At 40.4% G+C, this 16,482-nt stretch overlaps 1 protein-coding gene across 3 annotated transcripts in view; it reads right to left on the bottom strand.

Moving 5' to 3' along the window:
• The window catches only part of znf644b (zinc finger protein 644b), a 33,532-nt gene extending 20,263 nt beyond the window's left edge, over nucleotides 1-13,269 (bottom strand). For 2 of the 3 annotated variants that reach the window (XM_051707487.1, XM_051707484.1), the window contains exon 1: nucleotides 13,169-13,257. In XM_051707487.1, the coding sequence (XP_051563447.1) occupies nucleotides 13,169-13,205 (37 nt within the window). In that variant the 5' untranslated portion in view covers nucleotides 13,206-13,257. Of the gene's footprint in view, nucleotides 1-13,163 lie in introns of all 3 variants that reach the window. The other variant, XM_051707485.1, reaches the window with a different exon arrangement.
• Between the last annotated feature and the right edge of the window lie 3,213 nt (nucleotides 13,270-16,482).

A 16,482-nucleotide genomic window follows, 5' to 3' on the forward strand; every position in this document is an offset into this window, starting at 1 on the left:
AAATTATGCACAAAGAATGAATCTAGCAACGGCAAAGCCACTACATCAATCCCTTAAAATTCTCTACCAATAATATTAATTAAAACACAGGCCCTCAATCATTCAGGTTTAATTTGAAATAATAGAACACATTACATTTTAACATACTGATGAGTCTGGTGGCTGTAATGAGAGGTTATGCAGGAGGTTAAATGATATGGAGTAGGAAGCTAATAGTCAGTGCAAAGCGCAGAATAAGTAGGCCTCTCTCTCTCTCTCTCTGCCTCTTCCTCTAATAGATTTATGCAGGTCTCAATGTTCTGGCTAGATCAATAGCTTACTGAAATATCTCTCTGGCCCAGCTGCAGTAGTGCTGGCTTGCTTATTCAGGCCAGTGTACTTCCATTAAAACAGTCCCCTGTGTCTTCATTTAGAACACTACGAACTGGGAGACCAGCAAAAAACAAGGAGAATGGGACCGATTTTTAGCATTCTGCAAATTCCAGAAATGCGTCTCAGTGCAAATATTTGACCTTGCTGAGTGACACATAATCAATTTGTGTGAAACTGGCTCAGAGTATTTCATTTACTCCACCATGCTATGAGATCTATCTTCACAGGATTTGCTTATGTGTTTGTGAGAGCGTGGGGTTGTGTGTCTAAGCCCTGTTCCCAGTCTTGACCTTCCACAATTATCTTAATCTGATTTTTTCCCATGAATCTCTGATAAGACTCCTGTTTACATTATATTAGGGTGATTAAATGTAAATGATGGATGAAGGCAGGTCTCTGTATTATTGGAGATTATTTTAATAGACATGGGGAACAACTCAGAGAACTGAAATATTTTGAAGTCTGAGAAACTAACAGTGTTGACTAAGTTACTCAAAAAGTAATCCACTATAAATTAATAATTACTTCTACAAAATTGTAATCAGATTACTTCACTGATTACTACATTTTAAAAGAAATCACATTACTAATGACTTTACTTTTAAGTTACTATCTAAAACACTTCAGAGAAAAGTTTTTTTTCAAAATGATTTCAAATCCTTGTTCATTGTTGCAAGCAAGTCATACACTCAGCAGTAGGCCTGTCGCAATTATTAAATAACAATTAATCATCATAGCCCTAAAACAGACAATTAATCGTCATAATCGCAATTATTTGTTTGTCAATTAATTGTCAGCCAAATTTCATAATCATGACAACCCTACTCAGCAGCATAGGTTTCTCCCTTACAATGACTTATTAGAGGGCGTACGCCCTTCAGCTGTCACAGAAATGCAAAGAGACGTACATATTAGGGGTGTAAAAATATATCGTATCGTATTGTATCGTACGATACCACGCTCACAATTCAAAACCATATGTATCGTATAATACATAAACACATTATAGTGTAATTAAAACCAAGAAGCGCAAAACTGAGAGCTGTGAAACAGTCTCCTCCACGGAGAGGCGGAGCTGAGCGCTCACAGGACAACAGAGCAGCAGATCTACAGTATAGAGGCGAGAAGATCAAATGGCAAATGGCAAGTAGATTGTAGCGTTACAGCTTGTCAAACTTGCCAAACAACAGTGTCATGACCTGGCGCTACAGAACATCAAACATGACGTTTTATTTACGCCGATATCACAGTGCAAATCATTGTTTTTGCGATGCAGAAACAGCAGCAGCAAGTTTAACAGCCGCCTCTCCCAGCCAACATGGAGCAAGACATTGCCTAAGTAACAAAAACAAGCTTATTCAAAAATCTGACAACGCAAGAAACCCACAATTACATGAGACTTAATATTCTCTGGTTTTGATGTTGAAATGTAAACAGGTATAAGTACAACACTTGCACACATGTTATAAGACAGTAATAACACCGGTAAAGTTTACATGCAATGTGAAATCGGCAGAAGAGGCCAAAAATTTACCTGTGCCGATCAGTTTTTGCTCAAGCCGCTAAATAATATTGGATTATGTACATATATCATAAAACCAGAGGTCAGGTTCCTCTCAATTTTTATTTTTTTCACCACTAAATAACTGAAAGTTTTTTCTTGCTACAGTCACTTTAGCTTGCTCTCTGGGGGCTTTAAGACAATAAGGCATGATTTTCTATTAAGCTGATTTGAAACGATGTGTATTATGCCTATACCTCAACTTCTCAGAGTCTCCCGGTCCAATGTAATTTCTTAATTTAATGTAATTTAGTGATTGATTCATTGCGGCCTGCCTATCACCTTTATCTTACCCTTCTCCGACTGATTTTGATAAAATTGCATCACAGTCTACATCCGAGCATGCTTTGTGCAAAACTCAGTGGTGAGTTTAACAACAGTAAGCAAGGCATGCAACAGCATCAGCGTCATCAGAAGTGATCCATAGTCCAGTTTTGGACAGGAGCACACATGCTTAAAAGAATAGTTCACCCAAAAATTAAAATGTTCTCATAAGTTTCTCACCCTCATGTCACCCAAGATGTGTACGAGTTTCTTTCCTCTGTCTGAAGATTTTTAGAAGAATATTTCAGCTCTGTAGGTCCTCACAATGCAAGTGAATGAGTACCAAAATTTATATGCTCCAAAGCACATAAAGGCAGCATAAATTAATCCATAGGAGTCCAGTGGTTAAATCTTTATCTTCAGAAGTGATATGACAGGAGTAGGTGAGAAAAAGATCAATATTTAAGTCCTTTTTTACAATAAAGTTTCCTCGCTGCCCAAAAGGTGGCGATACGGACTAAGAATGCGAATCGACAAAAACAAAAGAAGAAGAATGTAAAAGTGAATGTGGAGATTTATAGTAAAAAATAACTTAGGGTGTGTTCACACTTGGCAGGTTTGGTTAGATTAAAACGAACTCTGGTGCGATTGCTGTTAGTGCAGTTCATTTGAACAAGTGTGAACGCTGCCATCCGAACCTTGGTGCGCACCAAACCAGCGGACCGAGACCGCCTGAATAGTGGGTCTCGGTCCGCTTCCAAATGAACTCTGGTGCTGTTCGATTGATATATGAACCCAACATGGACCAAAGACGTCTAAACGGACCAAAAACAGGAAGTAATTTGCCTAATACTGACCTCAAGCATACCTGGTTCTTCTCATCATTGGAGCTATGTTACCCATTACAGCTCGGTAGAGGCATCGAACCACCATCAGCCGTCCTTGCAGCATATCTTCGTTTGTGGAATTCCTGGCACTGTTTTGACTCCTTTACAAATTTTATTAGCTCTTCATTTGCTCTCAGCTGGTAAAAATACCACCATATATACATATATAAATCTACCGAGCGCATTTCGCCCAGCAGCCAGCAATGTTTTGTATGTTCGGCAAGTTCCGTCGCAATATATACATTATAAAATCTGTCCAATTATGTTGTGACTTTTTCCTGATGCCTTTTGTTTTGTAGCTTTAGGTTCGGTGCTAAAAATGCCAGTGTGAACGCTAAGTGAACCAGGACTAACTGTATCATTTTCTTTTTTGGTCCGGACCAAGAGAACCGAACTATAAGTGTGAACACACCCTTTTAAAGGAACATTCTGTGTTCAGTACAGGTTAAGCTCAATCGACAGCATTTGTGGCATGATGCTGAATACCACAAAAAAAAAAAAAAAAAAAAAAACATTCTACTCGTCCCTTCTTTTCTTTAAAAAAGCAAAAATCTGGGTTACATTGAGGCACTTACAATGGAAGTGAATGGGGCCAGTTTTTTTTTTGTGTTAAAAGACTCACTGTTTCAAAAGTTTAGCCAGAAGACGTAAACAATGTATGTTAAGATGATTTTAGTGTGATAAAATTGCTTAACAAAACCTAAAATCCTAAAACGACTGTAAAAACAACGATTTAAACAACCTTACAGCTCAAATAATACATGAGTTTTAACAGAAGAATTAATGTAAGTGCTTTTACAACATTTCTGGTTTTAAACCCTCCAAAAATTGGCCACCTTCACTTTTATTGTCCACATTCACTTCCATTGTAACCTCGATATTTGATTTTTTTTAAAGAAAAGGAGGGACGAGTAGAAATGATTTTTGGTGGTAATCAACATTATGCCACATATGCTGTCAACTGAGCTTATCTTGTATTGAACCCAGAACATTCCTTTAAATATTGATCTGTTTCTCACCCACACTTATTATATAACTTCTGAAGATATTGACTTAACCATTGGAGTTGTATGGATTAATTTTATGCTGCCTTTAGGCCTATGTCTTTTTGGAGCTTCAAAATTTTGGTACCTATTCACTGGCATTATGAGGACCTACACAGCTGAAATATTCTTCTTACAATCTTCGTTTGAGTTCAGCAGAAGACAGAAAGTCATAAATATCTGGGATGGCATGAGTGTGAGTAAATGGGTAAACTTTTCCTTTAAGCATTGTTCAGTTACACTGCTCTCCAAAACATGAAACAGCAACTTTTAGATGAGCACGTTTTATCACGTCTTTTTCAATCAATTGCATGGTATTTATGCAAATTGCTTAGCTGCTGGGTGCAGTCAAAACTACAGACTTAGAACAATACAGTTGAAGTCAGAAGTTTACATACACTTAGGCTGAAGTCATTAAAACTAATTTTTTACCACTGCACAGATTTCATATTAGAAAACTATAGTTTTGGCAAGTCATTTAGGACATCTGCTTTGTGCATGATGAGTAATTTTTCCAACAATTGTTTACACACAGATTGTTTCACTTTTAATTGACTATATCACAATTCCAGTGGGTCAGACATTTACATACACTAAGTTAACTCTGCCTTTAAGCAGCTTGGAAAATTCCAGAAAATTATGTCAAGCCTTTAGGCAATTAGCCAATTAGCTTCTGATAGGCTAATTAGCTAATTGGAGTCAATTAATTGTATCTGTGGATGCATTTTAAGGCCTACCTTCAAACTCAGTGCCTCTTTGCTTGACATCATAGGGAAATCAAAAGAAATCAGCCAAGACCTCTGAAAAAAAATTGTGGACCTCCAAAATTCTGGTTCATCCTTGGGTGCAATTTCCAAACGCCTGAAGTACCACGTTCATCTGTACAAACAATAGTACGCAAGTATAAACACCATGCCATCATACCACTCAGGAATGTCTCCACTCTGTCACCTAGAGATGAACGTAGTTTGGGGCAAATCAAAGTGCAAATCAATCCCAGAACAACAGCAAAGGACCTTGTGAAGATGCTGGAGGAATCAGGTAGACAAGTATCAATATCCACAATAAAACAAGTCTTATATTGACATAACCTGAAAGGCTGCTCAGCAAGGAAGAAGCCACTGCTTCAAAACTGCCATAAAAAAGCAAGACTACAGTTTGCAAGTGCACATGGGGACAAAGATCTTACATTTTGGAGAAATGTCCTCTGGTCTGATGAAACAAAAATTTAACTGTTTGGCCATAATGACCATCGTTATGTTTGGAGGAAAAAGGGTGAGGCTTGTAAGCTGAAGAACACCATCCCAACCATGAAGCATGGGGATGGCAGCATCATGTTGTGGGGGTGGCTTTGCTTCAGGAGGGATTGGTGCACTTAACAAAATAGATGGTATCATGAGGAAGGAAATGTATGTGAATATATTGAAGCAACATCTCGAGACATCAGCATGTGCGAGCAAGGAGGCCTACAAACATGACTCGGTTACACCAGTTCTGTCTGGAGGAATGGGCCAACTTATTGTGAGAAGCTTGTGGAAGGCTATGCAAAACTTTTGACCCAAGTTAAACAATTTAAAGGCAATGCTACAAAATACTAAAAAAGTGTATGTAAACTTCTGACCCACTGGGAATGTGATGAAAGAAATAAAAGCTGAAATAAACCATTCTCTCTACTATTATTCTGACATTTCACATTGTTAAAATAAAGTAGTGATCCTAACTGACCTAAGACAGGGAATGTTTTCTACAATTAAATGTCAGGAATTGTGAAAAACTATTTTAAATGTATTTGGCTAAGGTGTATGTAAACTTCTGACTTCAACTGTATATATACACTACCGGTCAAAAGTTTTGAAACACTTATTCTTTATTATAATTTTTTTCTTCACATTTTAGAATAATAGTAAAGTCATCAAAACTATGGAATAACATAATTGGAACTATGGGAATTATGTTGTGACTAAACAAAATCCAAAATATATAAAAACTGTGTTATATTTTAGCATTTTCAAAGTAGTCACCCTTTGCGTAGAATTTGCAGAGGTACTCTTGACATTTTCTTAACCAACTTCTTTAGGTATCACACTGGGATGCTTTTTAAACAGTATTGAAGGAGTTCCCATCTATCTTGGGCACTTATTGGCTGCTTTTCTTTATTTTATCAAATTAAATTTTAGTTTTGTAATTAAATAAATTAATATGGTGGCACAATTATATGTTTGTCTACAAAACTAATTTCAAACATTTAAGCATTTGCCTTCAGATCAAAAGATTTTTAAGATCATGAGAATCATTTCAGTCAAGTGTTTAAAAACTTTTGACCAGTAGTGTATGTGTATATATATATATATATATATATATATATATATATTCCGTCCAAGTGACGTAAAACACTCTATAAAAGAGCAGCTTGTGTGTACGCATTTTTAAAGATGTCGAATCACAAGTGTTCTTGTGAGCAACACATCGCTCTATCAGACCAACATGAGAGCTGCGTTCATTGCCTGTGCTGCGCCCACGCCGAAGCAGGTCTCATGGGGACAGACTGCCCTCACTGTGAATACATGAGTCTCAAGACGCTCCGCTCTAGGGTCGCCCTCATTCTGAGGGACGATTCCACCTCCCGCGCCCTCCCAACCACTTCCTCTGTGTTAAGTATTGGGAGACCACATGAGGAAGCACGGTGGAGCCTTGAGGTAGAGATGGAAGAACCTGAGAAGGATCTTGTGCCGGCGCAAGCCCACGAGCCCCTTGATCTTCCCACGCAGCGTCTTCACCAGTGCAGTATGCACGTGACGACCTCTGGCCCTCTATGAATGAGCACGGTGTTGTTGTATTCGGTGGGCCTGACGATGATAATAATGCCGTGTTCCTCGCAGCATCGGACAGGGGAGAATGTTCCATGGAAGATGTTGCAGCCCCTCCCCCCAGCGAGGGTGAGGAGCACGCACTGGCCATTGATACGAGTTACTCCACATCATTGCGTGGGCAGTCGAGGAGGTCACCTCCTGTCGAGCCAGAAAATTCTCATCTGAATGAATGATTCCTGCACACCGTCTGCCATCAAAAGTCTGTGGTTCGGAAAGCAGTGTTTTGTTCTTCCCTGAGGTTCATACGGAGCTTACTGAGACCTGGCGCGTGCCTTACTATGCGTGCACCCAGATCAGAGGGGCTGCCGTCCTCAGGCATTTTAGCATCTTTGTACTGTGACGCAAATAGCGCTGTCAGTCCCAGCGGGTAGAATCCCCCTGGAAGTATAGCGTTTATAGGAATCTAGAGCTCCTGCCTTTTCTATTATGTTTCGACTCGCCCTTCCCCGCTATATACGAGTCAGTTTTTATTGCAACACTTCCTTGCATTGCTCGAATAGCGTGCATAGCAACTGCTTGATGCATGCTTAAGTCTGAAAAAGCTCTTTTTTCCTCTCCAACCAAACTCACTTGCCATGATAACCGAGGGTGATTGGTGTCTACTGTTAGCTCGCTCAAGCCTTTACACTAATAGCGCTGTGCACGGATGCGTGATGCACTCTGAGTGAGAAGTTCCCGTCTGATAAGCAGCAGCTATCTGTGTCCATTCTCTGCACCCACTCACGCATTTTGCGATCACGTTGTGCGCTTCCGGGCATCTCAGAGAAAAATCAACCCACACTCCACACAAAATGCTCCTGTCTTATAAACGGCAGCTCCCTTTAACACACATGCGAAACTTGACACCCACCTGCACATTACGCGGTAGCGTGGCGTGCGTTACCGAGCATTTCTCAGTGTGTTAAAAAAACAGTAGTGTGCGGTTATACATTCCGGTTCATGACATGGCCACCTCGCTTCAACAGCATTCTATCCTCCATGTTACAGTGCAGGACACGCCCATTCTGCGCTCCAAGGTAGGAAATCTCCTTGTGAGAGACGCAATAGGGGTCGTTCCCCGTACAATGCACAGAGAGAATGTCACAGCCGTTATTTTCTCATCAAAATGCAGAAAGACGGTGGTCTCCGGCCTATCTGCATCTGTGACATTTGAATTGAGCCCTCTTTGGGTTCTGTTCATAATGATCACATACAAACAATTCTCTCTCTTATGTTTGCAAACCATACCTTAGTGTACTTATAAACTTTGGCTCAGGCCATTCTTGAGAATTTGCCTTGTTTCCCCATTTCACACACTGTGCACAACCGCTTCCCAATGGTGAGCGGTGCACTATCACAATTAGTGACAAATATAAAGCGGCCAATATCCCATTACGTGAACACGTGGCGGGTGCTCAAGAGCATGTCAGATTGGGTGCTAAAAATGTAGGAACACGGGTATTCGATCCAATTCGTACACAGACCGCCTCGCTTCAACAGAATTTTGTCCTCGACGGTTCCGTCATGAAACGTGCCTGTATTATGTTTAGAAATTCACAATCTCCTAGCAAAAGATGTGATTGAGATTGTTCCGAGCTGCCACACCTGCAAAGGGTTTTACATCTGCTACCTTTTCTTTCTGAAAAGACGGCGGGCTTCAGTCGATTTTAGATCTGAGACACTTGAACTGCGTGCTTGAAAAACGGGCATTGAAAATGTTAACTCAGAAACAGATCTTATAGCACATCCACCCACAGGGCTGGTTTGCATCAATAGATCTAAAGGACATGTACTTTCATATCAGAATTGTACTGCATCATAGGCTGTTCTTGAGATTCGCGTTCAAGGGGACTTCATATCAATTCAAAGTCCTTCCCTTCAGATTGTCTCTGGCCCTGTGCACGTTCACGAAATGTGTCGATGAAAGTTGAAGATGAATGTTATGCGCATTCTGAATTACCTTGACGATTGGCTATTACCGGCCCGATCAGAGGCTCTGCTATGTGAGAACAGAGACTTAATAGATCACCATCTGAACAGTCTAGGTCTCAATGTCAACTGGGCAAAAAGCACACTTTCTCCCAGCCAACACGAGCGAGCGTGTCCAGACCATTCATCAGTGTCTGTCTCAGTTCAAACTGGGGAAAGCATTTACACTAAAGTCTTTTTCAGAAAATGCTGGGTTTATGGCGGCAGCATCCGCCGTCATACCATTCAGTCTTTTACACGAGACCTCTCCAGTGCTGGCTCAAACACCACATACCACGTCACGTCTGGCACCGGGAGCACATGCATGTCACCGTGACTTGCTGCTGTCTGGCTACTCTAGCACCATGGGTCAGGTTTTCAGACGGAAAGTGGTGACCACGGATGCATCCAACACGGGTTGGGGCATGCTGTGCGATGGACGCCCGGCTTTCGGCACTTGGACGGGTGTGAAACGGGCGTGGCACATCAATTGCTTGGAAATGCTAGCCGTCTTCTTAGCTGTGAAGGCATTCTGATTCAGTCAGATAATATGTCAGTGGTGGCGTACATAAATCGCCAGGGTGGCACTCTATCGCTACCAATGATGAGCCTGGAGCAACGCCTCCTCATGTGGAGCACGCGCCTTCTCCTCTCCCTGTGCACGACATATGTTCCGGGCTGTCTGAACTGCGGAGTGGACATACTGTTGCGCCAGGGACCGATGGCTGGGAAATGGAGACTTCATCCTCGGATGGTTCTGAGGATATGGGAAATGTTCGACAAAGCGGAAGTCGACCTATTTGCCTCCACTGAGACAGCCCACTGCCATCTTTAGTACTCCATGTCCCAAGCCCCAGTGGGGGTTGATGCCTTTGCCCACTAGTGGCTGACTAAACGCAAATATGTGTTATGTGTTACATTCCTTCAAGAGCGGTTAGAAGCAGGTCTTACTCCATCAACGCTTAAGGTCTATGTAGAGACCATCTCGGCATTTCATGCCCCAGAGGCTCCTCTCCTCATCTATAGGCAGACATGATCTGATCATAAGGTTCCTTAGGGGAGTGAGGTGCTTAAACCCCCCTCGCCCTGCTACGGTTCCAACATGGGACTTAAATCTGGTGCTGAGGGCGCTCACAAGCCCCCCGTTCGAACCATTGGAATCCATTAAGTAGCATGTGCTCTCTCTAAAGACTGCACTGCTGTTGGCTCTGGCCTCAGTTAAATGGGTTGGTGATATACAGGCACTGTCGGTTGACAGTTCATGTCTGGAATTAGGTCCGGGGCTTTCGAAAGTCACCATCAAACCCAAAAAAGGCTACGCACCTAAGGTGCTTTCCACACCATTTAGGGTTCAGATAGTCCACCTACAAGCTTTCTCTTCTCCACCATCTATGTCAGATGAGGAGCATTTAGCGCATTAACATGTCCCGTGCAGGCATTACACACGTATGTGGAGTCCACCCACCAGTTTAGACTGTCTGATCAGCTCTTCGTTTGTTATGGAGGACACACAAAAGGCATATCCATTTCCAAACATAGGCTCTCTCTCTCTGGATCATTAATGTGAGCGCCCTTGCTTATGAATCACAGGTTGTGAGATGCCCTGTTGGCGTAATAGTGCATTCAATTAGAGCACTGGCCTCCTCATAGGCATGGACAAACGATGTATCCCTACAGGATAAATGCCTTGCAGCAGCATGGTCTTCACAGAACACATTCACGAGGTTTTTTAACCTAGATGTGGAGTCCATCGCTTTGCGAGTCTTCTCTGTCTAGAGAGCTTACTATTCCAGCACCCAGCGGGTGAGCCTGAGCTCCTTATTGCGGGCGGGCTACCTGTTTTTAGTTGAATACAGCTGCCTGCGTAGGTTGCTATATAATTTACTCCCACTAGAAGTCACAATCACTTCCAATAGAATAAAACCTCCCTTCCTACCTCTGGTTATGAAGGGGTTAAAATATTCTGTGTGTATTATGTGACTCATATAGATCCTCAGATTAAGATTAACTTCCCGTCTGGTTTTCGCCATGTGGGGTTATTCATTTTCATACACACTTGAAGACATATTATAAAAAATCACTGCCTGATGGGCCCGTGACCTCTTATACATATTCTTCTAAGTGATTTTTCCTTGTGCATCTTAGGGTATGACGCTACATTCCCCAAAGCGTTTCACTGCAAATGTCGAGTGAACTGAATTGATAGGGAATGTCTCCAGTTACACATGTAACCTTCGGTTCCCTGAGATGAAGGGAACGAGACATTGCAAAACTTGGCCGCACTACTACTTTAGAGTCCTCAGTTTTCTTAAACAAAAACCCTATGCTGTATGATTTTATCTTCAAAGCAAATCAAAGCCTATTTGGTAGTTGAGGGTGAGGTCTTGTTTGTTCTTCAGCCAGATCTTAAAAATGAATTGGGCATATGGCCAGACACTAAAAATATTAATGAAATACCCCAGATGATTTTAATGTAAATAAACGGATATTATTAAAAGTGTTTTGTTTTTATGTTATCATGTTACAATGAAAGTGTTAGCTAAGATAAATACAGAAAAAAGCTTGGCCCCCGTTGTGTTTTCATCTGGATAATCTGGCTCCCGCAAGAAAGAAGTTGAAGAGAACTGCCATATTGTATAAGCCCCCAAATGAATGATAATGATGGATAAAAAGCCTGTGTGTTAGCTGGGCCAGTTGAGGTTAAAGGGATAATTCACCCAAAAATTAAAATTCTTTCATCATTTGCTCACCCTCATGCCATCTCAGATGTGTATGACCTTCTTTTTTCTACAGAAAACAAACATTTTCAGAAGTATATTTCAACTGTGTTGGTCCATACCATGCAAGTGAATGGGTACCAACATTTGGAAGCTCCAAAATGACATAAAGGCAACATAAAAGTAATCCATATGACTCCAGTGGTTAAATTCATATTATCAGAGGCGATATGATAGGTGTGGGCGAGGAACGGATCAATATAGTCCTTTTTTTACTATCAATCTCCACTTTCACATTCTTCTTCTTTTGTTTTTGGTGAATTGCATTCTTCATACATATCGACACTTACTGGGCAGGGAGGAGAGTTTTTTTAAAAAAGTGCTTAAGTATTGATCTGATTCTCTCCCACACTTATCATATCAATAAGGTACTCCAGGGCCTCAGGGCTTACAGTTTTGCTGTGCATTAATGCAGCCCTGATCATATCACTTCTGGAGATATAGATTAAAACTCAAGTCTTATGGATTACTTTTATGCTGCATTTATGTGCATTTTGGAGCTTCAAAATGTTGGTACTCATTCATTTGCATTGTGAGGACCTACAGAGCAGAAATATTCTTTTAAAAATCTTAATTTGTTTAATGTTTTGCAGAAGAAAGAAAGTCATACACATCTGGGATGGCATGAAGGTGTGAAAATGATAAGAGAAGTTAATTTTTTTGGTGAACTAATCCTTTAAGGTCACACACACACACCGATGATTTTATTTCATTTAATAACACCACAATCTGTGTATTCAGTGAGTGCCTATAAAAAGTTCAGACACAGAAAACATTACAAAGCTTGATGCAAGAATCTTGTAAAGGGCCTATAGCACCCTTCAAGAATACATGATAGACTGTTTCTGCAAGAGAAAGCAGCAGACTTGGGAGTTGTTTGTTTGCAAGTGTGTGAGCGGTGAAAGCATGCTGCGGCGCCCAAACGCGTTGGTGCAAAGTTTTTCTACAATCAAGGTCGCGCGCTGAGCGCCTTCGTTTGCTTTCTTGACGTGTCAAATACGCGACTAGAGGCCGCGACACAAACTCAAAAGCAATGTACCCCGCTGACACGGGAAAACGGTTCGTCTCATCCGGTGACTGACACCACTTTGGATCGATTCTGACATCCGTCTTGTAAGAATGTAGATAAAGCTTCAGGTTCGGGGTAAAAAAAAAAATAAAAGAAAAAAAAAAAAAAACCTCGCAGGTGCGTTCAGATGGCAACAGAGCGTATAACTTTTACCAGTGCAATTCTATACATTAGAGCAATAGCCTATGACAACGGAGAGGTGAAATGTTAGTTGGCACCTTAGCTGTAACGATTCATGACTGGCACAGTGTTGACAGATCATAAGCTCTCGTGCCCATGCAAGGACTCAACTCAGTGTTTCCATCGCGCGCTCAGCTCTTAAAACAGTTAAACACATCCGGCGAGATGAGACATTTGTCATCTTTAAACCTACCTTACCGGAGTATGAAATTATTACAAGGGACAAGTTTGTCATGACACTTGCTAATAGTCCTTTTTTCGTCCTCCATCCGTTACATTGTCGCCATTTTGCCTAAAATTCTGCAGGTTGAACTATAACTCCAGGAGGGATGTCGAGTCTGTGCGTTCACAAATCACGTTATGCACTCAGATCAATAAAAATGTTTAAATCCCTTAAAAGAGAGAGTGAAAATGTAAGGGCGTGTAATTTCACGAAGAAACGGTGAATGATGTGTTTATAAAGAGTGGCGATGTTGACTCATAATGTAAGTCCCCCGCTTGGGATATGGATTATTCCACAGACAGAGGGTGAATTCTTCTAGGTGAAGTTCTGCTGGGGTTGTAAAAAAGACAGTAAAGATGGTGGGAAGGTGGACATACACACTTGCGATGTGGACAACAATTTAGGTTGAAATTATCATTATGTCAAAGTGATTATGAGCATTTTCCCCCCTGGAATTTGCGAAAAGACATTGGAAAAACTGCTCAGTTACAAATTTGTTAAGTTGTTCTATAAATGTCAGTGATCTATTTCTCACTTGTTTTTAATTAAATGATATTTCCTGTACTTTTGTAACTATGCAAATAGTGGCTTGCTGGTATAGTGAAGGTGTTGTTTAAAATGTGTGTGACTCGTGTGTGTGAAAATGGTTGCATCCAAAAGCTGAAAATTGTTGCCTTCAGAGAATGTATAGAGAGGTACAGTAGGAAGGCAACAAGGCACGTTCAGTCTCCGAATCCAATATTTGTGGCATATTATGTCTACTCAGGTGCCTTCATCTGGTCATATTTTTGAAGGCAGCATAGATCCAGCCTTTGCTGCCTTTGATATCCCACAATCCTGTGCATGTGGTGCACTGATTGGTTGAAATAAAAACATCTGATGGAGTGGGTGAAAGCAGTAATTATTTTATAAAAATTATTCTAATTGTTTTCAGTGTATAACTCAATTTCTAACAAAAATAAGCATTTTAGTTCCTAAATATTTTCATGGTTATGTTTACTTTAATTTGTTTAAGATCATTAGACATGAGGTTATGGTGCCTTGGAAGGCTGTCTAAAACAGTGTCCTTACAAGATGCCTTCATATGCAAATCGCTGCCTGTGAAGCCATTGATTGTTTGGGCACTGAGGTATCAAGGCACGCAGCCAACATCACACGAGCAAGAGTGCTGTTGTTCTGTATATTAGCCACAGGCCGTGTGTGATATTACTTTTTTACTGTACAACAGTTCAACAAAAAAGCCAAAGCATCAAGTACAACTCGCTCTCTGCACTGTACTCATACTCTGTTTTGAACAAGTGGCCTTTCCTTCGTAAACGAATCATTGCTTTTGAATTAATCTTTTAAGTGTACAAATCAGTCTTGTTCACTTCCATTGTTTTAGTGGTGAACGACTGCGTCTTTTAACAAATTTGTAGAGTCAATGATTGAATGACTCACTCATAACATAAAGATGCTCATTTGTTGCCAAGTACTGGTGTAAATATGCAGTCTCCAGAAATGGTCACAGAGTGATACAAATAGTGAAGCATCCCAGTGCTATTGGACTGTAGCCTATCAGCAGTACTCTTGGAATGCTGCTCGTCCAATCAAATAATTGAGGATTGGAACTAACTGTTACTAACTGTGTTATGAATCATCTATGATGTTCAAAGATGAAGATACTATAAAGTGTCTTTAAAGTAGTTTGGTTGTTTTGATGATTAAGTTAATACAGTAGAAGTACACTGTATTAAATTATTAATTCAGTGTATGAATACCACATATCACACATCTAAATTTTAAATGACAGAGAGTTTGATTGAAACCAAAGGCTTTCTTTCATTACATTGTCAGTGACTGGAATCCTGTTTTGTTCATTTGGAAAGTCTGTATTAGCCAACCCACTTGTCAGCGAGCAGTAATATGCACTGAATTAATTTACTTTGAAACACTTTTTTCTTTCATGTTTCTATAACAATCTTCTTTAAAAACTAATTTTAAGGAAAAAAGAAAGTCATACAGGTTTGGAATGACATGAGGGTGAGTGAATGATGACAGAATTTTCATTTGGGGTGAACTAACCCTTTAAGTTCTATCAACGGCATCTGTGGCATACTGTCGATTACTGCAGAAAATAATTGTAACATTGCTGCATCACATTAAGATTTTAACAACTTCTAGGCTTTTTAACATTCGAAATGACAGGTGCATTTGCCCTCTCCCTGAACATCCTCTGTAACCTCATTGAACTTCACCTTTTGCCATGAGCTAAATCGCTTATATAATAGCTTAGATCATGTAACACTTTGATTCTGTTTACTGATTCTGCAGAACACAAACTAAGATTTTTAGAAGAATATCTCAGCTCTGTTGGTCCTTTTAATTCAAGTGAATGGTGGCCAGAAATCTGAAGGTCCAAAAAGCAGATAAAAGCAGCATAAAATAATACATAAGACTCCAGTGGTTAAATCCATATCTTCAAAAGTGATATGAAAGGATTGGGTAAGAAACAGGTCAATATGTAAGTCCTTTTTTATTATAAATCTCCACTTTCACTTTCATATGTGAAAGTGGAACTAAACAGGCACCACATGTGACTTTCAGATGTGGAACGACATGAGGGTGAGTAAATTATGACCGAATTTTCATTTTTAGGGTGAACTATTTCTTTAAAAACAAATGGGGTAAATGCTGACCTTATTTTTGTGCAGAGAACATAAAACACAGGAATGTGAATCTGGAGAATGTAGTGTATATGATGAAATATCAAAATTAACATTATAGGCCTCTGTTTTCAGATCATGAAATAATTCTTTTAATGGCCTGCCAAGCATATGCTTAAAAGTTTGATTTTGGTCTGCTGGAACAAGAGCAGAAAATCTCTAATAATTTATTATGCTGTTTGTGCCTCACGTTAGTAGTTAGCGTTCCCTACCTTGGGGTACAATGAGCCATTTTTATACATTTTTACTGGCTCACTTTTTTCTTTTCTTGATCCTGTACGCTGCCGACTAAGCTTGAGCCTGGAGCGATGGTGTCGAAACATCACAGGAAGCTACATTATTATACCGCTGCCTGTTAACAGGCAGAAAAAGAGACAGTGCGCCCGTTTAAATCTGGGGGCATAAGAATGAATACAAAGGATTAGAGAGTTCATCATTTCACCAGAGGTGATTTGTCTTTAAAGCAGGGCAGAGCAGACAGCACACCGCATTTCATCTGTCCTGCTTTACAGACAGCTCTGAGACACTCGCACCTAAACACAGCAATGAAAGACATTTTTCACTCGCTTTGCCCATCAATTCGA

Source organism: Myxocyprinus asiaticus, chromosome 9, assembly GCF_019703515.2.
Source record: "Myxocyprinus asiaticus isolate MX2 ecotype Aquarium Trade chromosome 9, UBuf_Myxa_2, whole genome shotgun sequence".
Lineage (NCBI taxonomy): Eukaryota > Metazoa > Chordata > Actinopteri > Cypriniformes > Catostomidae > Myxocyprinus > Myxocyprinus asiaticus.